We start from the raw sequence: 27601 nt of genomic DNA on the forward strand, positions 1-27601 counted from the left end.
AAAAAAAAAAAAAAAAAAAAAAAAACACATCTTAGTAAAACCAATACCTTCTCAGCTTCGCATCGAAGCTAAAATATAAAGAAGTGGCATGATATACACAGTATATCATTAATGTCATAATGTATTATTTAAAACTTCAATTAATCAATCATACAAAATGATATGTATACCAATAAAAATAAGATAAATATACCTTTTAAATGTTTAAATATACTAATGAAAATTCGTAGAAAAATGCATGTATTAATTATATAAAAGAAACAGGAAATAATAAACAATATGTAATAATAATGTGTTAGAAAGAAGGTAATAAATAATGTGTAAGATTTTATAGAACAAACTATAGAACATTATGAAATGTAGATCATTATTGATGAAAATGTAATAAATAACATGTAATAAATTACGATTAATAAAAAAATAATGGTGGCGTCGATGATCACTTCTTGCCTTTGAACCACGATCAAATTTATTATAAAAAGTCCAAAATAAGGAGCATTCTGAGACAGATGCGGTCCAATATTCATAGAGGCACTCACTACACTCGATCATTCCACATAACAAAATATATGAAAGAAGTGATACGCCGTCATCACAATTATATTTGTACAAAAAAAATACAACATCTATTTATTTAAGACTGTCACAGAAAATATCAAAGTATGAATCTAATAAATTTACCAAAAATAAATAAGATTTAAAATTAAATTTTATGAGTACATAGATTAAGTAGGCATACAGGAAAATCAAGTGATCATCAATAATAATAAACATACCAAGTAAATTTAATAAATCGATAATGTTTGTACAGAGTTACTTGGCAGAGTTATATCGTTGATACGTGTCTATTTCAGGAGTTAGGTTGGAGGTTCGTATGTATAGCCACCATACCTCTCTGGGTAGACAAACGAGGTGACTCAATCCCACCTATCATCGATAACCGTCAAAACTCGTAGCATTATTGATATTTAAAAATTAACAATTAATTATAATGAATCCCATATTAATAAAATTAAGATCACTTTATTTTTCTATCATCTTCTATCTTTCTTACAGACCCTCGTACTCATACCCCAAGTAATAATATTATTAATACAATTAAGTAGTGGATCAAATAAACACCCAAATCCCGTCATATTCTATTTAATTTATTTCTTTTAAGTAACTTTCAAAGTAGTCTCTAAATTAATACAAGTAATAACCCCTTTTAAATTACAACAAATAATATTATTTTCTTTTTTTAATTCACTACAGAAGAGAGAGTGTTGACAGCAAAAAAAAATCATTCAGCGCTACTCAAATTTTTTTTAAAAAAATTCTTACCTATTTGTATGTTTTGTTTAACTTGCAGTATTTATTTTAGAAATTTTACTCACCTTACCCCAGTTACTTATATTATTACTTTTACTTTTAATATCACGTATGTACTTTATAACATTGTTTCATGGTCCAAATTAATTTATTCAATGATTCCATTATGAACATAATATTTCTATTTCTAAACCAATTAACAATTGATTATTGTATAATAGTTACATATTTCTTCAAACATTTCTTCAATACTATAACAATAATAAATTATATATTTTTTTATTAATATTTTTGCATAAATGTATAGTAATATTTATATAATATTATTACACAGGATAAACGATCTAACTAACAACTCCTATCACTTAATACAAATAAAATTTTATCATAATTAAAATAAAAAAACTTTATATATTCAAAATTACATTAAATTCATATTTTTTATTATTTGATTTTAATAATAATTTTTTATTTAAAATTTGTTTAAATTTTAAAATTGTGTATAATAATTTTAGAACGAGAAATCATTGAGTTACAAACATTTTATCCTAACAGATGTGCCAATCGAATCTGATCTACCCGAATGATAATATAGGCGTGAGTAAATTTTTGGTTCAAAGGCAGCGAAGACTTACACCGGCCCATAATACAAAAAATTTAATTCAAGACTCACAACAATTAATTGTTTCTGACCCTTTTTAATACCCCTTTCTGCTAAGGAAGATGCATTGCTAAAACATTGTCCTTTATCTTAAATTTAACATTTTACTCAATATATACTAAGAATTAATAAAGTTCATAATAATTATAGTAATAAATTAAATAAAGTATAGATGATATCTGACAGTGATTAAAATCACTATCATAAGAAACGCTTCGATGCAAATCTGTAGATGGTGTTTAATTTAAAGAAATTATTATAACATCCCGATAAAAGGTAATTTTTATCGCAAACATTACATTTTTTTTTAATTTTCGACAGCCATTTGCACATAGAAGATAAGATGTCGGGACAAATTTTTTTTTTTCATTTGATAGTATATAACATAACCTTTGATTTGATATATGTTTAAAGGACGCAGTATTTCCGGAACATTTTCAAAAGTTCAGTTGAAAAAGATCTATGTTTTTTACAATATTTTAAGTTTTGAACGCCCCCTATATAAGGGGAAATTGTCCAATTTTAATAAAAAGTATGTCAAATGAAAGATGTACTTATAATGTATTTAGAAAAAAAAAATTGTGCTGATATATACATTTTTCAAAAAGTTATAGCACTTTTAAGTTGAAAATTTAAAATCGAAAATAGTGTTTTTTGAACTACGGCAGCCGTTTAAATGTAGAAGAAAAAGTGTCGGGACAAATTTTTTTTTTCATTTTATAGTACATAAAATAAACTTTAATTTGATATATGTTTGAAGGACGCAGTATTTCCGGAACATTTTCAAAAATCAAGTTGAAAAAGTTAATTTTTGTAAAAAAGTTGCTATTTTAAATCCCCCTTAATGAGCAGGTTAAGTGATAGATTTTCAAAAAAATGATATCAAATGAAAGGTAAATATCTAAGGTTTTAGTATAAAAAAAATGTATGTTGATTTGTTCATTTTTCAAAAAGTTATGGAAGTTTTAAGAAAAAAAAGTGAGAAAAATGACAAAATTTACCGATTTTTAAATTTGTAATTTTTTTGGAGGTTTCCCCCATTTATAGGGAACGAGGGAAATTTTTTCAATTTTTAAGGGTAATGTCTTCAACTAGATACGATTTGTGATCTTTTGACGTATTGTTGAATGAAATCGGTCCAGTGAGAGCTGAGAAAAAGTGGCAACAGACATAAAAAAGAAAAACACATCATAGTAAAATTAATACCTTCTCAGCTTCGCATCGAAGCTAAAAAATCCTGTCATAAACCAAAAATTAAAATAAATGGATAAAATTTGTGAAGTAGCAATATACTGAAGTAGTCTCGAGGGTTGAACAAATTATAGAGGTTCAGTAAACAAGGAAACGGATTTCTACTGTTATCATTGTTTGTAACAATTAACCTGTTTCCTTACTTACTAAACACTCTGTATAGTAATTGATGTTAAATAAACCTATCAAACTTAATAATTTATCTTAATGGTGTACTACGTCAAAGATTGAAAAAATGCTAATATAAATTCTAACATAATAATAATTTTATGTTATTATTTATCACCAAATAATATTAGGTGTAAACCTCATACTACTATTAGACAAATGTTATTTAATTGAAGTATTCAATGATTTCAATCAATAGTTTGTTAACTTATAAAATGATTTTTTTAAATAATAATTAACTTTTAGTTCTTGTGATAGGCCTCTATAGAATGATAAGTTTTTAGGTCATGAAAAGTTATGCTAAATTTAATTTTTTTAAATCTTACTACTTTGTTGTAGTACAATATTTTCAGAGTGTTTATTAAGATAGCACCAATGTTTGTACGACCATGTTGACTTTAATCGGCCCACTTAATATATCAGATCAGTCAGAGCAGCAAAATCATGTATTATGAATCGCTTTTAAAATCATAACAAATTTAATATTTAAAGTTTAAAAACCAATATTAACAGACATATTTTTTTTGGTTAATTTTGGTTTTTAAAAATTTTATGTCAAATTTAAAGTTTGTTAACATATTAAAAGCAGTTTGTAGTATTTTTAAGTTTTTAATAACTTTTTTAACATAGACTAAAAAAAATTCGACATAGATGAACTAATTTACTAGATATAAAAAAAATTGCTAAAAACCAAAATTATTTCGGTCTTAGCCCTGCATTAAACTACCAATTATTTTTAAAATTTTATGCTTACTTCAAACTAGCTAAATATTTATTTCCAAAATTAATTTTTATACCTAGCCAGAAAAACAAAATATTTATGTTAGTTTCAATAAAAATACTAACTGCATTTTTATTAAGAATCACATCTATAAAAATCTATCTTAAGCTCTCAACGATGACATTTCATACATAGATATTTGATTTAAAAATGGGAATTTTGACAAAACGAAACAATAAGTTCTGAAACTGTTGGCTACATTGCTTTGCCGTCAGCAATTTTATATCAGTGATTTTTGATATTAAATTAAATAAGATGATAACACGAATACCGCAAAAGCTTCAACTACAAAATTAAGAAACTTGTATTAGATTGTAAAAATAAATTTTAATTTTTATGTGTTAATTTTTTAAAATAATTTTATAGATTCAGTGTCTTGATAAACTGTTTATATGCTGATGACAGCCATAACCAAACATTCGTGGATGCTCGGATGTCAATATTTGCTGTAGGTACTAAAATTTGTGAAATACCTACAATCGTTGTAAAGTGACTGTTTAAAAACGCTATGGGTGCCGGACCAAGTCATGGTGAATTGGCTGATAATGATTGTCTTTTAAGACTAGCAGGTGAATTAGAAATTACTATTGATGATCCGTTTTGGGATACATTCTTAACATTCTCACTGAACCCACCAATATCTAGGTAAGTAGATTACATTAAAAATTATTAAAATTTAATTGCAACAAAAAAAAATTTTAATTCATGCAATTGTTTAAAAAATAAACTTCTATAATAAAGATTATTGCTATATATACTATTATTGAAGTTTTATTTATTTTTATAACAAAAATATTTTTACAGCCAAGATGATAAAATGTTAACAGACCGTCTTAAAAGCATTTGTGATTCATTAGTGATAAATAATAGAAATACATCCAATTTTAAAACACTGATTAGATTATTACTCCAAAAAACAAATATTCAACAATTAGAAATGAATGAAAAGTAAGTTTAATATTGACTGTGTATTAAGTCATTGAAAGATCATACTAAGATAAAATTCTATATGCTTAACAGTAATATTTTGAGATTTCAAATATTTAATGGATTATTTATTGCTCGATACTTTTTAAAGTATCTTGTTCAAAATACAAAGGAAATAGAACTTATTAATCAATTTGAATTACAAACAGGTAAGTTTACTTATTTATAAAATTTTTGTCATTATTAAAAATAAATAGCACAATTAAAAAATTATATATTAACACTTTATTATAATGGTGATGAAGTGCAAGTCTGTTTATTTTTACCTCTTGAACTGTACTATTCTGGCTTTAGTATTAAGTTATACACACACACATATATATATATATATATATGTATAACTTAATTGTTATTAATTATTAATAATGCAGAATTAATTGTTAAGTTTGCAATGTAGACTATCTTTTAAACCAGTCTAATGTTGTTTTGTTTAATTTATATTTATTATAATATTAGGTTTGAAGATATAATATTGCATCTCTTATTATTTATAATTTTCTTTCCCAAATTTTTACACTTAGTTGTATTAAGTAGTATTTTAGTAAATGTAAATATTTTATTTTTAAATTACACTAATAAAGATAACAATTAGAAAATTTAAGTAATGAGTAGAAATAATATTTTTAAGTCTGAAGTAATATTTGGTAAATATTTTAAAAGACATAACTAAATTACATTTATTTTCACCCTATTATTGTCTTAATTGTTTAATTTATCTATGAAAAAAATGTGTTAGTACCAGAGTTGGGCATTATTCGACTAAAAAATTATTCGATTGATTATTTGAATAAAAAATTATTCTTTATTCGTTTATTTTTCATTTGATTATTCTAAATTATTTTTATTCATTATTTTAATTTTTACAATTATTCGTTATTCATTATTCAATTATTCGTTATTTATTATTCTTCATAGTCGTGTTTATCTTAAATGATTTATAGATAATTTAAAATTACAACTTAACTGAAAACTGAAACTAGTATTTCTTTCTTATTGTTATATTATCTGCTATCGATAATGTCAAAACCAAAAATCATAAATAATTTCTATAAGGTTAATCTAAATGGTTTAGCACTCGATATCGACATGTTATTTACCTGCGTTTTACTGCTTTAATAACATTTTTATATTTTGAGTATAAAGTTGTATTAAAATCAAATTTATTTTATGAATTACAAAATAGAAACTAAAAATTAAAATTAATTATTATTTTTGTCATGATTATTGTTATTATTATGTAAGTTATTGTTATTGTTGTTATAATTATTTACTTTGTTATGTATATTATATTTTTATCATAATTTTGTTACACCAAAATTGGATATTATTCACAATTTATTTAACTAATTTATTCAGAATAATCAATTTATTCATAAGTTAAATTATTCAGAATAATTTTTATTTATTATTCACAACTAAAACTATTTAAAATAAAATATTATTCTTTATTCACAAATTAATTAGTTATTCATACTTTTATTTTTTATTCATTAGTTTGATTTGTTTTTGCCCAACTCTGGNATACTTTTATTTTTTATTCATTAGTTTGATTTGTTTTTTCCCAACTCTGGTTAGTACACGTCATTTTTTGAAGAATTTTACTAATTGTGAATTTGATAATTAGAAAAACAGAATTCAAATATTTGAAACCTTTTAATGTACAAAATGATTATTTTCTATTTAAATATAATTAATAACAACCTTAAATGTGAGAAATGATTGATTTAATTATCAAAAACTTCATTAGTAGTTTAATGACAGTAGTAAAAACAATATACAGTAGTAATAAAATTTTGAAAAAGAATTTTTTTTTATGTGTATTAGAGATTCATTAATTTGAACTTTGATGCAAAGTTGAGATAGTATTAATTTTACCATGATGTGTTTAGTTTTTAATTTTATTTTCTCTTTTTGTTTTTGTCAATAGTTTTTCTCAGCTCTCACTGAAACAAGTATTCATAGTAATATGAAAAATCACAAATTATATCTAGTTGAAGACATTACTCACAAAAATTGTACATATTTTCTCTCATTTAATGTGGATATCTTCCAAAAATTACCTTTTTTTTAAATAAATAAATTTTGATAATTTTTAAACTTTTTCTTACTTAATACTGTCATAAATTATGACAGTTTTATATATATAAACAAATAAAAAAAATTTTTTTTATAAATATCTTTGATATTTTCCTTTCATTTAATACAAATTTTATGAAAATTTGACCTTTTGTCCTCCTTCAGCGAGGTATTCAAAATAACAAGTTTTGCACAAATTTTTAACTTTTTTCACTTAAGTTTTAAAAATGTTTTAGAAATATTTTAAGCTTCAAATATAGCTTTGTTATGTACTATGAGTAAAATAAAAAAAATTTGTCCCAACAACTTATCTTCTATGTAAAGATGTCTGCTGTAGTTAAAAAACATGCATATTTAGTGTTAAAATGTTCGATTTTACTATTTTTTTTTTATTCTTTTATAATTTTAGATTTGTTTGTTGAAACTTCAAAAAATTATTTTCTAATTGGTATGTGCCAATTTTAAAAAAATTCTTTAAATATTATCACAATATTGTGTAATACATTTGCTTTAACTACTCATAATTACTGTTTGTTATTTTTAGATGGGATTGAAGTTGCATTGGGTGACAGAAAAGAGTATGCAGTCCCTGATGACATTAATGAAACAACATCATTCAAATTTATATCACTTTTAGTTAAAATTGTATCTGAATTAAAAGTTAAGTAAGTTATTTACCTAAAAATTAATCTTTCTACTAAACTTTTAATAAATTTGTTAATTATGTTATCAATGGAAAATAATAACAAATTTGTTAACTGTAAAAATTTCTGTAAATATATTTGACTGTTTTTAGTGATTTCACCTATTCAATTCATGTAGAAAGTCTTAACTGTATATTAATATTTCTCTCTACTCAAATGTATACGATACAACCATCAAGTAGTCTAATTATTTACAAGTAAGATATATGGATAATTCAGTATTCAGGATTTTCATAAATGTTATAAAAATAATTTTTTTATTTTTAGAATATTTATGGAAAATATTGATCCTATAATACTGTCAAAAGCTCTATTACAAAAATATATCGAACAGAATAAAGGTCCTGATATTTCTGGGGGCAGTATAATTTTTGGATTGGCTTGTAAAGATAACTGATGAATATTTTTCTAATAATTCATACTATAAGAATTTTATATTTTCAGCCAATATATGGAATATTTTAACACTTAGTTCAAACAATCCTACTAATACAAATCAAAGTCCTTTAAGCTCTTTATCTATTAGTGTGTTATTAGTATTGGTAAATCACTGTACATCACCACCTCCTCCAAAAGGTAACCCATACCGAAGTTGTATTTCATCATTATCGGGTAAAGTTATATATAATTTTATAGTAGTTAGAAAAATTAAATAGTATAAATTATTTTAAATGAATTTCAGAAAATTTGATTACTTTGTACAAGTTTTTAGGAGATAATCCTGATGCCCCCCTAAGTGAAGAGAAAACTCTTCTCTTATATCATCTTATACATTGCAATAATAATTTCAAGTCATTTTTATTAGCACGTACGGATATAGAAGTTATAGTATGTAAATTCAATTATTTACTGTATTATTTATTTATTACATTAATGTTTTAAAATATATCTTATAATATTTATTTTATCAATCATTTTTTAGGCAAATATATCTCATTAATAGTAACTGTACTTTCAGGATAAAATTTTTTTAAGTTCAATCTCTATGTAATAAAATTCATGTTTTAGTAATATTTTCAATATAATTTATCTTTTGCACAATTAATTATCTTCATAATAAATATAATTACCTTATAATGCTTAAAACAACTAAAATGAAGTTGCAGGTAGCTAAATTATAGGAAAGTTTAAAATTTTTATAATTTTCATTATAACTTTTCTTATAACTATTTCTTAATTTTAGTTAATTCCATTATTGAGGACAATATATAATACACAAACTAGTAGATTTCAACACATGTATATGGCTTTGATTGTACTTTTAATATTAACTGAAGATCAGCTATTCAACAAAACAGTTCATAGCATTATACTGAAAAGCATTACATGGTATCAAGAAAGAATGGTGTCAGAAATATCTTTAGGTGGCCTTATTATTTTAGTAACTACTCGAACTGCTCAATTTAACCTTTTAAAAATGAGAGTTAGTGAATCATTTTTTCTAATCCATTTTTGTGATCATTAAAATTTTAATATAAATTTTTTTTTATTAGGATAAATATCTTCACATAAATTGCTTCGCAGCTCTAGCCAATATGTCTTCACAATTCAACCAACTACATCCTTATGTTTGCCAAAGAATGATAAGTTTATACGAAGTCTTATCAAAGACATTTTTGAGGTGTCCAAATCAAGATGTAAGGAATTACATAATTATTAAATAATTTATGATAATTGTTTCATGAACTATTTTCATTATAGATGAGTGCTATTGAAGAAGCATTACGTATTGTTTTGGAAGTAATAAACTCTTGTTTATGTAATCAACTAATTCATAACCCCAATTTAGTTTATGCTTTATTATATCAACGTAAAGTATTTGAGCCTTTAAAGAGCCATGAAGCATTCCATGATGTAATTCAAAACATTGATATGGTTATTACATTTTTTTCTGCCAAATTAGAAAAAGAAGAAGAACTATTAAATTCATCAGATGTAACTTCAGTGTTAGCCAGAGTTCAACATTGGTCTCTACAATGGCCCAGAGATCTTATGAAGGTATACAAATGAAGTTTATTGATTTTTTTACTAGTTTTAATTATGATGAATTTTTCAATAGAAATTTCCTGACCTCAAATTCAAGTATGTAGAAGAAGAAAAACCTGAAGAATTTTTCAGTCCTTATGTTTGGTCTTTAGTCAATATATTATCTAATATAAGCTTTGAGTCTACACTCTACAAGCTTAGTTAACTGACATTAATGTTCAAATTTTAAGTTTCAGTTATTATTACATTTTATTTGTTAACATTTATATGTGATAAGGTTAAATATCTTAAGAAAACTAAAACATATATTTAATTATTGTTAAATTATCTAAGATAAATTTATTATAAGTATTTTCACAATATTTTATTATTAATTGTTCATATATATATAAATATATTATATGAATATATATAATATATTCATTACTGTATCAAAAATTGCCTGAAAAAAACTTCACAGTTTAAAATTTTCTCGGAGATATTCTATTATTAACTTCAAAAATATATGGAATACTTGTTGTCAACTTAAATACCTTTGACTTATAAAAATAAAAAATTATGATTATATTAATAAAGACTATACTGGAATACCGAAATATACGATACCAGTTGCGAAATGATGAAAATTTATTTGTGGAATTACCAATAATCAAATTGGTTAATGTAAGAATGTAATATAGGTGCACAATAAGTGAGTTTGTAATATCACTATGAACACACAATAAAAAGTGTATGATCGTTAATCGTTCAAAGTTTTGATAATTCTAGGTAAAACATGCCTTTTATTTGTGTTACAATAAATCACGTGAACACTTGTCTGAGATAAAATTAATAAATAACAAAAGTAAGCCACCAAATGAAACGCACACAGTAATTCGCTATTCTGAGTAGTTATCTCCAACATACACTCTTATCTTTTTATTGTTATCATTAATAACTGTATCGCAAGCCGCTTTTATTATGATTCTATTCTAATAATTTAAGAACCATTGGTTATTGTTCCATTTTGTATTAAATTGCATTTTCTAAATCCTTATTCTTAAATTCTTCAGATTAGTACGCCCGTTGTTAAGCTTTTTTAGTTTTCAGCAGTGTTAAATAACTTTTAAGATTGTTACAATGGTCAAGACATTTTTAAATTTAACTACTGGACTGGCTAAGTTAACTGTAACCTCTAATTACACACGTAATTGTGAGTTGAGTATAAATATCTTATAATTTACTAATTATTTCATCAAAAGAATAGTCAAATGTTGAAATTATTATTTGGGTGATAAATATATATTTGTATTTTTATCATGGTACTTACGTAGAACAGTAGTATAATTTCAAAAACTACAGGAAAATTATTATTTAAAATTTATTTATGTTGGAAATACCATTTAAAATTACCTAACAAATTACGTTAATTCCTCCATGTCAGTATATCTAAGTAACAATCTATTTTTTGCTATTAAAACTTTCAATTACATCATTAAAAATCATATATAAGGTTATTACTTACACATAATATTTTAATAAAAATTTAACTATTATTCAATGAATGGCTAATAACATTTATAAATATTGTAATATTTAGCATATTTGTGCCTGATCTAACACAAAAATTAAAAATCAATATTATTTTTTTTACAATCATTATTCTAATGAAAAAAAAACTTTGTTAAGAATACATAATTTTATAAGTTTTAGCTTTTTTAGATAGAATAATAATTATGTTATTAATGTGCTATTGATTACAATATATTTATAAATTTTGAATTTGCATTCATTTAATTTTATTTCAATGACTCCATTAAAAGACATTGATACAATATCTAAAGTAGTTCCTTAATAAGATATACTCTAGTAAGTATGTAGCTAAAAATTTATTTTAGGTAGGTTTATTAAAAAATTGCCCCTTCTCTGTGCAGTACTATTAGTTTAACAATCTTGGATAGTTGAAATCTAAATGTTGAGGAATCTAGATCCTGTAAAACCCATAATACATGCATGTATTCTGACATGAATGGCTCTATTTTGTAGATGCATCATTTGGAAAAAGAATTGTAGCAAAAAATGCGGTTGTTGAAATGGATGGAGATGAAATGACTAGAATTATCTGGGAAAAAATCAAAGAATCACTCATTTTTCCATATATTAAAGTAATCTAAATAAATAATCTTGTATTTTTTTAAACTAATTATTTCCTAATGTAGGTTGATTGTTTGTACTTTGATCTTGGTTTGCCTCATAGAGATGTTACTAATGATCAAGTAACTATTGATGCAGCTCAAGCTACATTAAAGCATAATGTTGGTATTAAGTGTGCAACAATTACACCAGATGAAGCTCGTGTTGAAGGTTGATATTCCTAATTATTTGTAATTGTATTTTTATCTAATAATTTCTGCATTATTTTAATTTTAGAGTTTAAATTAAAAAAAATGTGGTTGAGTCCAAATGGTACCATTCGAAATATCCTTGGGGGCACAGTTTTTAGAGAGCCAATACTATGCAAAACTATACCTAGGTTAGTACCTGGGTGGACAAAACCAATTATTATTGGTAGACATGCTCATGGAGATCAGTATAAGGCTACCGATTATGTTGTTCCTAGACCAGGCTTAGTAAGTTTTTTAAATATTCTTGTATTACTTTGTAATGTAATTACAATTAGTTACGTTCTATAAGCTGTTATTGTTTATATTTTTTAGTTAGAATTAGTTTTTACTGATCATAATGGTATAGTTGAAAAACTTAATGTATTTGATTTTAAAACACCCGGAATCGGACTAGCTATGTATAACTTAGATTCCTCCATAACTTCTTTTGCTCATTCAAGTTTTCAAGTAAGTATAGTATTTTATAAAATTTATTTGTAAAAAATTATAATGTTATAATGCTATATATTATAAAAATTAATTTACTCTTTCAGGTGGCATTATTAAAAAAATGGCCATTATATTTGTCTACAAAAAATACTATTCTTAAAAAATATGATGGAAAATTTAAAGATATATTTGAAGAAATTTATGAAAAGTAAAAATAATTTGCTGTATTTGTTTTATTCATTTTCATTATTTTTTATATATATGTAATAAATTTTAGAAATTATAAAGCTCAGTTTGAAGACGCTAATATTTGGTATGAACATCGTTTAATTGATGATATGGTAGCTCAAGCTTTAAAAGGTGATGGTGGTTTTGTTTGGGCATGTAAAAACTATGATGGTGATGTACAGTCTGATATTATAGCTCAAGGCTATGGTTAGTATATTCGTAGTCTTTATTTTACGATTCCATAAAATTTAATATTTATTTTAGGTTCTTTGGGTCTCATGACTTCAGTTCTTGTCTGTCCAGATGGTAAAACTTTAGAATCTGAAGCTGCTCATGGAACAGTTACTAGACATTATAGGTATTTATACAAATTGTTTGTTATTATAACTAAGACACAATATTGTAATTTATTATTTAATTAGACAACATCAAAAAGGTGAACAAACATCAACTAATCCAATAGCATCCATCTATGCTTGGACAAGAGGTCTGAAACATAGAGCCAAGATTGATAACACACCTGAACTTGCCATGTAAATTGCATTTTTTTTTTTTTAAACCTGAAATATTATTATATAATATTTTATATTATAGATTTTGCGATATGTTAGAAGAATCATGTGTTGAATGTGTTGATGCTGGTCACATGACAAAAGATCTTGCAGGCTGTATTCATGGTCTTAAAAATGTAAAAGAAGGAATGTATTTAAATACTAATGATTATTTGGATGCAGTTAAAAATCAGTTAGACGCTAAATTCACCAAGTAATTTATTTTATCAATCTATATATATATGTATATATATGATGATGAATACTTTTTCATTTTCGATCTATTTTAACATATGGTGAACATTTTTTTATCAAATATTATTCCATCATTGATTAAATATTATATTATTAAAATAATCAATTAAACCAACAACATTTTTTTTTGTAATTATGTTTTTCTTGAATGTTGTCTAATATATTTTTAAATGTTTAATTAAACTTTTCTATTAACTATTCCTGTATTATTCAGGGATACTAAAAAAATATTTGCATCTATTGGCGCAGTTTGAAAAGGCAATTGATTTTATTGGTCCAATTTACAAATATTTCACCTCCTAAGTAAGATAATACATCTAATATGCATTGTCTTTTGTGTACTGAAGTGAATTTTTTTAAACTTTAATCTACTATTATTTAAGCTTTTTAATGGCTATAACTTAACATTTTAAGATGAACATAATCATAATATTTTAATATGCATTCATATTTTTTATTATTCCTAAGCTAACAAATTATTTAACGTATAATAAAATGTAAAACTTTATTTAAGCATTTATTTTTTTGTTCTTATCAGTTAATTTAAGAATAAATTAACTTGTACTAATGATATATTATTTTTGTTTAATAAATTATTTTAGATAATTGGAAAGCAAGATAGTATATAATATAAGAAAAATTTCAAATGATGAAAAATAAAAATTACTATGTAATTTTATTAAGCACTATTAAATAATTGTATTAAGTGTTAAATGTAATTATTTTTAATATATTATTTTAATTTATTGTATTTTATTTTTGTGAATTAAGTTTCACGTCATGGTTATCTTGTTCAAGAGACAAGGAAATAATTGAAAGCCTTATGCATTTTTTCTATATATTTGCTCTTGTCTTCGTAAAAAGTTTCGAATCATTATTTATCAACATTTTTCATTTTTGAAAGAAAATTGGCTGTGCAGATAGAGATAATTTGTGAACAAAGAACTAATAATAAGATGAAGCACTGGATGGATTATATTGACAATGTTCACTGCTGATAATTTTTGTATTGAACTGTATTTACTCAGTATACATATATGTTATTTTACTATCATAATTAATATTTTAGAATTATTTTATCAACATTTCCTACTATAATTTTTTATAAATAAATTTTTATTATTTTTATAAATCACTATTAGCACGTAATGAATTATAATATGTTTATAATTTAATTACATAGAACTCTGTAATGTTTTATTTTCAAAGATTTGCTTTGATATATATATATATATATATATATTTTAAATATTATAAATAATTGTTGTGCTTTTAAAAGCTGTATTTTTTTTTTTATTTGTATACTTCTTAATAATGTTTTTGAAATAAATAGTTATGTATTAAGTATCTTATTTACTTTTTTTTTACCACTTAACAGAACTAAAAAAATTTTCAGTTAATGCTATATTCTTAAGGTTTTTTTTATATATATCGACAAAAGTAATGTCTACTAACCAGTAGTATGTCCTGACATTTTAAATTAGGGGATATTATCAAAATATGCCGTTCCAATGGCTTTGTTTTTAGTCATTACATTTTTTTAAATGTACTTAATTTGTATACAGTTTGGTTTCTCGCCTTGGTAAATACTACCCGAGTCTTATCTGTGAAATACTAAGCAAATATAATATATATTTTTTTATGTAAAATAAATAACAAAAAGGCCTATACATAAACTTTTAAATTACATTATTATAAGTAGTGATAGGAATAATCAAAGTTATACAGCTAATAAGATGTTTGGAGTATACATTAAAAAATGTAGAAACTAAAACAGTAGCAGGAAGTTCAATAAAAAAAACTGTGATGAAAATCGTTGCTAAGCGTTTGGGAATATTGAAGCAAAATAAAGTAGTCGCAAAAGCAACTTTCTTAGACTTACTCTTAGACATAATTATGAGGACACTTAGACAGTAAAATCTTAAAAATTAAATCTAATAGGAATTTGTCCACTAACATTACAGCTTCATTGATACTTCGTCAATATTTAGAAATACTCTACTTAAGTCGTACCGAATGTCCTCTGCAATTTTGAAGTGAACACAAAAATACATTTCCAGAACTTTATAAACTCAAATATTTGAGTATTCTAGCGACTTCTGTTCCTTCGGAACGTCTATTTTCTAAAACTGGACAGTTGACAAATGACCGTCGAACAGGCTTCACCATAATAATTTAGGTCATATTTTTTTAAAAATAGTAATTCAATTTTAATGGACTAATTTTATACATTATTAGTAAACATTTATAATTTAACATGTATTTTAGCTTCGATGCGAAGCGTAGAAGGTATTAATTTTACTATGATGTGTTTTTTTTTATGTCTGTTGCCACTTTTTCTCAGCTCTCACTGGACCGATTTCTTTCAACAATACGTCAAAAATTCACAAATCGTATCTAGTTGAAGACATTACCCTTAAAAATTGAAAAAAATTCCCTCGTTCCCCGCAAATGGGGGAAATATCCAAAAAAATTACAAATTTAAAAATCGGTAAATTTTGTCATTTTTCTCACTTTTTTTTCTTAAAACTTCCATAACTTTTTCAAAAATTAACGAATCAACATACATTTTTTTTATACTAAGACCTTAGATATTTACCTTTCATTTGACATACTTTTTTTTAAAATTGGACAATTTCCCCATATATAGGGGGCGTTCAAAAATTGAAATATTGTATAAAAAATAGAACTTTTGAAAGTGTTCCGGAAATACTGCGTCCTTTAAACATATATAAAATTAAAGCTTATTTTATGTACTATAAAATAAAAATAAAAAAATTTGTCCCGACACCTTATCTACTATATGCAAATTGCTGTCAAGATTTAAAAAAAAAATGTAATATTTGCAATAAAAATCACCTTCTATAAGGATGTTTTTTGTACTTAAAACTGCCATAACTTTTTCAAATATTAACAAATTAAAATAATATTTTTTATATTGAAACCTTAGGTAATTTCCTTTCGTTTGATATCATTTTTTTTTGAAAATCTAACACTTATTCTGCTCACAAGGGGGATTTAAAATAGCAACTTTTTTACAAAAATTAACTTTTTCAACTTAATTTTTGAAAATGTTCCCGAAATACTGCGTCCTTTAAACATATATCAAATTAAAGTTTATTCTATGTACTACAAAATGAAAAAAAAAATTTGTCCCGACGACCTATCTTCTATACGCAAATGGCTACCGTATTCAAAAATATGACTATTTTTGTGTTAAAATTTTCGATTTTANTACCGTATTCAAAAATATGCTATTTTTCTATTCAAATTCTAGGTTTTCTATTTTATTTTATTTTAAAATATCTTATTAGGAGAATATATTGACTTTCATGAATATTATATAATTTAATTGACATAGAATAAAGTTCATAAAACATAAGAAATTAAACTTATTAAATTTTTAAAGTCGAAAAAGTAATTTGTAAATTTGAGTTAGCTTAAATAGCCAATTTTTTAGCTTCGATGCGAATTTTTTATATGTAAATACTAATTTTTAATAATATTAAAACTTAGAAGTGATAGAAAAAGTCTAGTTGCAGATTTGAAAACATCGCGAAATGTTGATTAAGAATGGTATATTTTTGTTACTGATGAAAGTTCCTTGTAGTTCAGTGCATTTATTTATAGTAACAAACAGTTTTTATTGAAATTTATTGTATCAAGCCCTTTAAATTTTTATACACGTAAAAATAAAGCAAAATACAACTTCTTTATTATTTTTATAATTTCTCCGTTTAAATTACAATATTAAATTATTGAATATCAATTTCATTCTAAATTTAATAATTATAATTAGTATTTATTCATATATTATATTTTAAAATCAAAGAACTACTAATTAGGATATAATCAAAGAAATAAGAGTTGATGTTGCTTTTGGAATAATCCACCAATTTCTCTAAATGGAACAATTAATTATAAAAATTATATATTATATTTTTGAATCTAAAAATTACTAATCTGGATATAATTAAGGAAATAGAAATTGATGTTGCTTTTGTAATTATCCAATAATTTCTTAGAATTAAACACCATCTATAGATTTGCATCGAAGCGTTTCTTATGATAGTGATTTTAATCACTGTCAAATATCATCTATACTTGTCCCATCTATGTTTTGTCTACACTGTGCTTCGACCCCACTGTGCTACCGTTTTTTTAATTTTATTTTATTATGCAACACTCAACAAGTTTTTTGTAATTAATTTTATTTATATTTTGAATGAACTTCATTTAATTGTTTGATTATTATTTAGTGTAAAAACTTTAAATTTAAAAATAAACGATTATTTTAATTAATCATTTGACAACTATGTGGTTTTTTAGACATTGAATAATTAAAATTTTTATCATACAATTTAATCGAGTGATTCGAACAATATGATTTTAATAAATATACCTATATATGTTTGTGTTTCAATTTTCAGTATATATTATTTTTAATTCTCGATTACCGAAATCATTCGATTATTCCCATCTTTCATTACAAGTGTAATATTATTTAACTCCCATTTAACATTGTCGTTAATATAGCCTTATGAGCAGTTACTCCTTAATATTTTTCTGACTTGTAAAAATAAAATAAAAAATGTGTCGTTTTGAAGGATTATTTTAAAAACAGCGTTTATAATAATGTAAAATTTAATAAAAACTTGTAAAAATAATCTGAATGAAAAAAAAATATTTCATTGATCTAAATAAAAATGATATCATTTTATAACAGAATTACAAGCTGCTATTTGTTATAATTTTGTTAAAGCAATTTCAATTTTACATCTAAAAATGTAAATATTTTTAGGAAAATTTATTATGAGAAAAATTTTTATAAAAACTATGACGAATAAAACTTATTATGAATAATTTTATATTTATTTAAGTATAAAAAATTCAAAAACACAATAATAAGAAATATATAAAATTATAGCATAATAAATTATACATCAGAAATATAATAAATATAGAAAATAACATTAATAACTTGTTTAAAAATTTAGTAAATAAAAAAAAAATAAGAAATTTTTTTTTATAATATCATTTTAAACTACAAATTATGTTTCTCATTAAATAAAATTAAGATTAATGTTTAAACCTGTGTTTTAAACCTGAAGGGACGAATAAAAATTATTTAACTATTATTATTGTAGATTTTTGAATCAATTAATTTTTTCCATTACAAAAATTTGAAACTTACAATAATTTTAATGAAAATGAGTTATCATTAAAATCACATAAAATAATATTTGATTTTAAATAATTTAAATCAACGCAAATATTACGTTATTATCTAAAAAATTACAAAAATAGTTATTTTGACTGAAAATTATATTTTGTGGTCTTAATGCCTAATAATTCCTAAGAAATCAAAATTTCTGATAGTTTCTCTTTTTTAATTTTTTTTTCATCAAGTTCATTGTATTACCTTTATTTGATGTAGGTTTAATGAGGCGAAGCTGAGAAGTTATTAATTTTACTATGATATATATATTTTATTGTGTCTGTTACCACTTCGTTAGCTCTCACTGGACCAATATCTTTTAACAATACGTCATAAGATTACAAATCGTATCTAGTCAAAGACATTACTCTCAAAAATTGAGAAAATTTCCCTCGTTCTCCGTAAATGGGGGAAATCTAAAAAAAAGTACAATTTTAAAAATCGGTAACTTTATGAGATATTTGTGTTCTTTAAACCTATATTAAATTACAGAACTTCAGGTGTACTTTATGATTAAAAAATGTCTCGACTATATATTTTTTCTATGAGTTATTTGACTTTAAAATGCAGTATTTCAAAAAAAAAATTTAATAGATTCACATTGAAACATTTTTTATGATAGTGATGTTAATTACTCTCAGATCCAACATCCCGGCAGAATCTCGTGAAGTATAAAAAAAATCAAATAGGCAATAAAACAAGGTGGGTATAATTACACAAAGCAATAGCATTTACGAAAAATATTGACTGAGAATGCCTTTTCAATTTTTAGTAAAGTTGTTTTTTTGCGTTAGTTTTTAAGTTCCGGGTATTATCTATAACCTCTTAAGACGAGTTTAAACAAAACCATCTTAATCTCATTCAAAATGTTTCATTAAAAGTTGAACTAACAACAAAATCAGCTCAATCCAAGCTTATTTAGTGTGACACATCTAAAGCAGCTCAATCCTTATTTATTTATAAAACTATAAAAGTACTTTTTAAGCAGTGTGAATCGGCCATCTTATTACTACTTGTTATAATATTTTCCAGTGAATAACTTTTTTGTTTTATAACTATATTTTTCTTAAAATATTTATTCTATGTTTATTTTATAATATTGTACGATATTACGAAAAAATTTCCATAGGAAGAATCTGAAATGCCAAAGAAAAGGTCTGTTAATAGATTTGCTTGGAAAAATCTTGAGAAAAACAACAAAGGTAAGCGTTGAATACATTATTACATAAAATATTTTATTATAATCTAAAATTCTGAATTATTTGATAAGGATTTGAAAATGTAATATGCATAGTATTTACTATATGCGTCACACGTTGTTATGCTAAATCGATTTTGGTGATTCTTTTTTCTATTTATTGGATAATTACGAGAATAGTACTTGGTTGTTTTTCATAATTGACTGGTCAAATAGTTGAATAATTAAATTATACTTTTTAAAACATTTTTTTAGTAAATTTTCTACCTGAACATGACCAATATGTACCATTAGATGTTAGAATGAAATTCCTAAAATTTTTAACCAAAATCTTCGTTAGACTACAGCCAAATGGTATAAGGTCTTTTAAAATACTAACATAATACGGAACACAAGGTTCAAAACTTTCAATACAACTTTTGTATTTTTAATACAAGGAAGTTTACATTGTTTTGATGAATAAATATTTAAAATCGGTCGATTCGATTTTTTTTAAACTCAAATTTCACAAATTGAAAGAAATTGCTTTATATAAACTCCTCGACAAAAAATTAAAAAAATTACTACATTCATTTGATTGCCAAAAAAATCAAATATTTCTATGGGTTTAAGATCAATCTGCATACTATTCGAGTCAGTTGTATAAGTATAATTCAACGATAGACAAATCGAAAAAAATTGAAAAAATTGTGAAAATTGAGTTAAATATTTTAATTTATAATCATAATAGGTAAACAAAAACTATTCATTTTTTCTCATTGTATAGAAATGAAATATAATAATATTATATTGAAACAGCATAACTTTCTTTATAATATATATATATATAAATTCTGACATTACATTTTCACAAAACTTAGTACATTACATTATTATACATATAATAATTCAAAAAAATTATTAATATAATACATTTTATAACTATAACTTTTTAACGAACTAATTCGTGTCAATATTAATTTTCATTTTATAAATTATTAATGTGTTTGAATTTATTTGAAAAATGATTTGAGAATTTAAATAAGACATAATAGTGAACTCGTATATTAAATTATTCTTTTAATTATACGTAATACGTAATATGTAAGGAAAATTAATTCTGAAACCATCTTTAAGGTTTCAGACTTACACTGTCTCCTAAACTGCTATGGGTTCAAGATCAATCTGCATACTATTCAAGTCAGTTGTATAAATATAATTCGACGATAAATAATTCGAAAAAATGGAAGAGATTGTGAAAATACAACTTCTTAAAAAAATACTTCCAGATAACATAGTTATATTATTTCAAAAAAAAATAATAATTTAATGTTTTTATAAGATTTGTTTTATTTTTTATTTTTTATGTATTGTGAAAATGTAAATTTTTTAATATTAAAAATATTTTTAACAATAAAAAGAATAATTTTAATTTGTTATTAGTACTCAATTTTTCCATCATAGTCAAAATTAGTTTTTTCTCAGTATACTTCAAAAATTAATCGAATGATCTAGCAAAGTGTACAAAAAAAGCTATTGATATATATTATCCCTAAATAGTTTTAAACTTTATATCAAAGCCAGCTTAATCCAAACAAAAGTTATATATATTTTTTTTAATTATTGGTTTATAAAAACCAAAATTATATAAAAATCATGTTAGAAAAAAACGCTACTATTTACAAACAATTTAAAAAAATTATAATAATTTATTTATAATTTATGATAATTAAAAAAATGATATTGTTAAGATTAATGCGCAATCAGAAAATTTAATAATAGATAGAAATCATAGTAATCATTTTTAAGTTTTTAACCCCCTCTAATAAAAAAAAATTGTCCGATTTAAAAAAAATATGTTGATTTAAAAATGTGTATAATTTATTCTTTAAAAAAAAAAAAAATTTGTATTGATCCAAACATTTTTCAAAAAGTTATAGGAATTTAAAGTTGAAAAATTAAAATATGAAATCGATAATTTTAACACCAAAATTGCTTGTTTTTTAACTACAGCAACCATTTGCACATAGAAAATAAGTTGAAGGGATAATTTTATTTAAAAAACTTATAGTACAGAACTTAAGTTCAAAATTAAATTTTTTATATAGACATTGCAACTTTGAATTCTTCCTGTGTGCAGGAAAATACTTAAGGCTTCAACATAAAAAAAACTATGTAGATTCGTTTAGTTTTCAAAAAGTTATAGCAATTTTAAGAAAAAAAAGTTTAAAAAATTTGAAAAATTTGAAAAATTGTTATTTTTTGAGGGATTTCAATTTTTAAGGGCAATGTCTACTGTATGTAACTAGATACGATTTGTGATCTTTTAACATATTGTTCATCAAAAAAACTTAAAAAATATTTTATTCTAGTGATCACTACTTTTTTTCTGATTCCCTATTTATTTTATGTACTTATTATACTTAACGATGGCCATCACGTTCTACCGTGACTGTTTTTCCTTTTTATCGTCAACATATATTTGTTTTCTGTTTAGTTTTCAGCTTCGATGCGAAGCTGAGAAAATATTGGTTTTAATATGATGTTTTTTTTTGTGTGTCTGTTATCACTTATTCTCAGCTCTTACCGAACCAATTTCTTGATACGTCAAAAGTACATAAATCGTATCTAGTCGATATTACCCTCAAAAATTGAAAAAATTTCCCTCGTTCCCCTTAAATTGGGGAAACCTCCAAAAAAATTACAAATTTAAAATACGCTAATTTTCGAAATTTTTTTTACTAAAAGCTGCCGTAACTTTTTCAAAAATAAACATATCAATATAATTATTTTTTTTATAGATGTTTAATGTCTTTACCTTTCATTTGGTATAATTTTTTTTATTAATCTGACCCTTTACTTGCCCATAGGGGGGATTTAAAATGACAACTTTTTCACAAAAAATTAATTTTTTCAACTTGACTTTTGAAAATGTTCCGGAAAGTCTGACACTTTTATATATATCTTAAATTAAAGCAAATGTAATATACTTTATCATCGAAAAAAGAAATTTCGGACTTTATTTTGTTTTCACGGTGAAAATGGCTATCGAATGCTATTTTTGTGTGAAAATTCTCGATTTTGTATTTTACATTTTTAATTTAACAGGAGATTATAGATACAAAACACCAAGTCCCTTATGTAATATTAACTCAAATCATAAAATAATAAATAGGTTACGTACATGTCCCTTCAAGTTTAATTGATTAACGATTAATAATTATCTTAAAATTAAATCATAATTTTCTTCATAACAAACAGGCCTATAAAAGAGCGATTTCTGGATCATTGGACACCTTATTTTTTTCTAAAAATCTGGTCATGAAGCGTCTTTGTACCAGACGGTTTTGTGATTGTGCTCTTTCTGACTTAGAAACTTTTTCACAATTGGTGTCTTTTATCTGACTCTCTGAGTAATAATGTGCTTAAAAAAATAATTATGTATTTATTTTTATTTAATTAAGTTTCTAAATATTTAATAATTATTAAAACAATTAATTTATTATATATTTATTATAAATTTTATTTTTGTGAGTTGTTCCGGTTGAGAATTTTTTTTTAATTCTTTAATTGAAGTATCTATTTAATAAGTGAATTTCGAAAATGTACCTTTGTCACATCCAGTGGTTGAAACTATTGGTAAAATAGTAGTTTGTGTCGTTCACTAGGGATTGATTTTCATATTCTATCACATTATACGGGTGTTCAGTAAGTCAGGCACGTAGACATAGGTGTACCTGGCCCTCCTTAGATTTAATGTGACCCAGGGCCGGCCCCCCAAATTTAAAATTCAATTATTTTTACGAATTATCAAAAACGTGCTAGGCCTTATATACATTGAAATTATTATTAATTTGTGATTACTATTGGGTAATACAGTTATTATTATGACTGTATTTTCATTTTTATATTCATAGAAAACGTTATTTGATAAAGATAACGTTCTAGACGTAATAATAAATGGAATAGTAGTTACTCCAAACGTGGTGTAGGTAAATATTTTTTAACTCTGGTCCAACAAATGATAACAAACTACCAAGTATCTATATTGATTAGAATCTAGTTGATTACAAAATTCGATAGACTAATGAAAAATTTTTTGATAAATCTTATCTTTAATCTGTTTCTTTTTTTATAATTTAGTAGTTACAATAGGTAATTTATTTGTTTTTGTTAATTTGTTATTTGCGTGCTTTAAATAATAGTAATAAAAATATGACTAAATAATTTTATATTGTATATAATTTATAGTTATTTTAAAAATTATTTATAACTTAATTGTTATTAGTATTTAGGTATAAATTATTTTTTTTCTTAATAGCTTAAAAGTTGAAAAATTAAATCAGCTTTTGTTCACATCATTATTTTATTTATTTTTCACAATATGAAAAATTCATCCCGATAATGAAGATGAAAGTATTTTTTTTTTTTAATATTATAGGTACTATCTATTTTTTATAATACTGTAATAATTAGTATACTTTATACGAAAACAATTTGTTTTTAACCAACCAATGGTAAAATTTTGAACTTGTAAGATTCATAGTATGGGATATTCTCTAAGGAGGAGTGGAGGGAGCCCCCCCACAAGCTTTTCATGGGAAACAAATTATGGAAAATGATACAAGGGCCCAAAATTGTTGGCCCTTCCAATAAACATTTTCTGGCTACGTGCCTGNTTCCAATAAACATTTTCTGGCTACGTGCCTGCAGTAAGTAAGTAAACAGGTTGATTGTTACAAACGATGAAAACAATAGAATTTCCTTTCCTTACTTACTGATAACTCTATATATTTTACTTAAATACATTAAAATTTTAAATTATAGATTATTAAAAATATTTTATAATATTTTTGTCCATTCCAGTTGAAAACGTAGGTATGATAATTACACACACAAAATAAAAATAGAAACCCATTTTTAAAGATCTAGAACTGACAATATAAATATAAAACGCGAATAACAATTTTTAATAATAAATAATTTTTGTTTATAAGAACAATTCAGTCATTTTTGAGTAATCATAAATATGGTAGTACAACAATCTATTTAAAAAACGATTGTAAGCACTAAATATAGTACTTGTTTTATTCAAATTCAGTTGACACGTTTACACATGATGTAAGGCAATAAAAATTATTCATAGATTATCGCAGGAAATTTTTATTTACTCATTCTTAAATGAAATATATCATAAAAATACCAATAGTTTTTAAAGTAATACAAATAATAATTTATAATTTAACCTTGTATATGATTTATTTCTAAAATATTTCTCAGATTATAATAATATGGTAGACGGGGGCAAGTTGATGCTTGTGACAATATGGTCATCTTGGTTTAAAAAAATATAGTAATTTTTGCGAAATTTTAATAAAAATATTTTTTAGTATATTCACTAAACAATGACAAATTTTTCGAAAATAATTAAAATTATCACATATGTTTTAAATCGTACTTAAACGTCCTTTTTTGCAAGAATGATATATTGTTATTTTACAGCGTATGGTTTTAACATGAGTGTGAATAAATAAATAAAACATTTTTATTGCGACAGCTAAAGAAAATCAAATTAATTGAACATTTAAGTCTTATTTCTAATTAGGGGATTTTAAATAAAAATAAATTGACGAAATTTATTTCTTCAATACCTATTATCTGAAATATAGCATTTTAAAAAAATTTTCAGTAGTTTTATTAAATTACACATGTAAACATCATTTACATGTTTATTCAGAACAATTTTAATAGTTTTGAATAATATAAATTGCTAAAAAAATGAAAAACATCTTCTATAGGTTCAATTACGAAATTAGACAAAGCATTTACATTTTCCAACTATCTACATCATTTAGATGATGTATTTAGATTTAGTATTTAGTTTTGCCGTTCATTCCAAGTCTGGCTTTAGATTTTTTCTAAGTACTAATCAAACAATAACCAGGCAGCCAACTAGGAATGAAAAAAAAAACATTATATTTTTTTCTGAAACTACTAACTGATTTCTTAATTACGCCTCACGAAATATCTTCGAAAATATTAGAGCTAATCAACACTTTTTTTTTTTTAACAATAATGGTACTTTGTGAAAATCTTTACATGAAAAATTAATTTATTGTCACCATCTCTTATATGTATTCTAAATTTGTATAAACTTTTCAAATTAAAACCTAAATTTTTGTATATCATCAGATTTATTCATAAAACAATTTTTTTTTTCAATGAGTTATAGATGTTTAAAGTTTAAAGGCAATCAGAAAAAAAGTATAATTATTTTTGAAAGACGGCTTCTTTATTAGGTTGTAAATTGATAAATAACTTATTGTGATAAGGCGTAGAAAAAGTATAGGTATGGTTTTTTAGACGTTCTTTAAAAAACCCATATATTTTAAACTATAAAACTCTCGATTCAATGCTCAATATTTGATCTCTATTATAAGTTAACTAAAATCATTCGCAGAATTAATATCAAATCGCTTATTCACAACGACATAGACTCTACGAACCAACACGTAATGGAAGTGGAGGCTGGTGCTAGGATGCGATCGCACTCCCTACATAAAATTAAAAAAAATTAATTGCAATTTTACTTTTTAGTGGTCATTAGAAAAAGGTAGTATTTCTTTTTATAAATAAATATAAAGGATTCTAATGAAAAATAATAATATTGAAAACAAAATTTTGTTTTTTCAGTTTTGTTTTTCCGATTTCAAAAAATAATCAAAAATGTTGACCGTCCGACCAATCAACGCTACTTCGCGATTAGGTTTTACCGCAAACGCCAAAAGTCGCAAACCGGTATCGTCATGTTAGGTGCGACAGTCCGTAGAGCACACGAAGAATTCACTTTTTTATATGAATAGACATTGTATACTATATCATTGATTATATTAACTATAATCAATGACAACTGCTGTCGTGGGCTTCGCGATGTGCACAGTGCGATAAATTCTCGTCTCACATTTTCGACAGCGACCAGCTCGTGTCGACAGTTTTGACGAGTTCCATTGTAATCTATGTGTCTATTAATTATTAATAGGTAATAGCCCTAATAAAGTTCCACCCGATAGCAATAATTTGTAGGTACAGAAATATAATAATATCGGATATTATAATATTTATTATTATATTCTGTTAAGTAGGTTTATCAATTTATTAGATTGGTATAATACCTACACTTTCATGTATTTTTTTCACAGTTTCGGTTTTATACCGTTCAGATCTAACGTATGGGTAATATTATTATTTAGTTTTTAATTTTATAAGTATAAATTATGAATAATATTTAAGATATTTTTCACTATTTACGGGGAACGAAGGCAAAATTTTCACACCCCTCCGTCAAATCATTAACGTGTTACGAGAGTAACAAATAGAATAAAATAAAATAGTATTGCCGAATAATTAATTAGTTTATTAAAAATAAAAGTGATA

General features: G+C 23.9%; 4 protein-coding genes and 1 long non-coding RNA gene across 9 annotated transcripts in view; 3 read left to right on the forward strand and 2 right to left on the reverse strand.

Annotated features, from left to right (window-relative positions):
* The window catches only part of LOC126894516 (dymeclin), a 13765-nt gene extending 3598 nt beyond the window's left edge, over positions 1-10167 (forward strand). The window contains exons 1-14 of one of the 3 annotated variants that reach the window (XM_050665576.1): positions 4403-4476; positions 4539-4817; positions 4977-5120; positions 5193-5308; positions 7645-7683; positions 7780-7900; positions 8032-8136; positions 8207-8322; positions 8384-8551; positions 8622-8767; positions 9123-9362; positions 9433-9576; positions 9641-9937; positions 9999-10167. In XM_050665576.1, coding sequence (XP_050521533.1) covers positions 4681-4817; positions 4977-5120; positions 5193-5308; positions 7645-7683; positions 7780-7900; positions 8032-8136; positions 8207-8322; positions 8384-8551; positions 8622-8767; positions 9123-9362; positions 9433-9576; positions 9641-9937; positions 9999-10130 — 1905 coding nt within the window. In that variant the 5' untranslated portion in view covers positions 4403-4476; positions 4539-4680 and the 3' untranslated portion in view covers positions 10131-10167. Of the gene's footprint in view, positions 1-4402; positions 4818-4976; positions 5121-5192; positions 5309-7644; positions 7684-7779; positions 7901-8031; positions 8137-8206; positions 8323-8383; positions 8552-8621; positions 8768-9122; positions 9363-9432; positions 9577-9640; positions 9938-9998 lie in introns of those variants that run through there. The other 2 variants (XM_050665577.1, XM_050665578.1) reach the window with 2 other exon arrangements.
* The window catches only part of LOC126894519 (V-type proton ATPase catalytic subunit A), a 256069-nt gene that overhangs the window by 134046 nt on the left and 94422 nt on the right, over positions 1-27601 (reverse strand). The window lies entirely within an intron of this gene.
* The window catches only part of LOC126894524 (uncharacterized), a 63152-nt gene that overhangs the window by 3922 nt on the left and 31629 nt on the right, over positions 1-27601 (reverse strand). The window contains exon 2 of the mRNA XM_050665596.1: positions 1429-1562. Coding sequence (XP_050521553.1) covers positions 1429-1485 — 57 coding nt within the window. The 5' untranslated portion in view covers positions 1486-1562. The remainder of the gene's footprint in view (positions 1-1428; positions 1563-27601) is intronic.
* Positions 10878-14518, forward strand: LOC126894521 (isocitrate dehydrogenase [NADP], mitochondrial-like). Of its 2 annotated transcripts, XM_050665586.1 has the most exons (12): positions 10879-11117; positions 11951-12069; positions 12124-12268; positions 12335-12534; positions 12622-12756; positions 12843-12946; positions 13016-13173; positions 13231-13324; positions 13389-13499; positions 13561-13731; positions 13987-14075; positions 14375-14518. In XM_050665586.1, the coding sequence occupies exons 1-11, from the start codon at positions 11045-11047 to the stop codon at positions 14024-14026; spliced, it is 1350 nt and encodes a 449-aa protein (XP_050521543.1). In that variant the 5' UTR covers positions 10879-11044; the 3' UTR covers positions 14027-14075; positions 14375-14518. The 2 variants fall into 2 exon arrangements, with proteins under 2 accessions (XP_050521544.1, XP_050521543.1); XM_050665587.1 differs by lacking the exon at positions 13987-14075 and having other exon boundaries at positions 10878-11117.
* On the forward strand, positions 19118-21524 carry LOC126894527 (uncharacterized). Its single transcript, XR_007701438.1, has 3 exons — positions 19118-19692; positions 20120-20192; positions 21305-21524. It is a non-coding gene; the product is annotated as an uncharacterized LOC126894527 (long non-coding RNA).

The sequence above is a fragment of the Daktulosphaira vitifoliae genome, unplaced genomic scaffold, assembly GCF_025091365.1.
Source record: "Daktulosphaira vitifoliae isolate Bord-2020 unplaced genomic scaffold, ASM2509136v1 Scaffold_1, whole genome shotgun sequence".
NCBI classification, from domain to species: Eukaryota; Metazoa; Arthropoda; class Insecta; order Hemiptera; family Phylloxeridae; genus Daktulosphaira; species Daktulosphaira vitifoliae.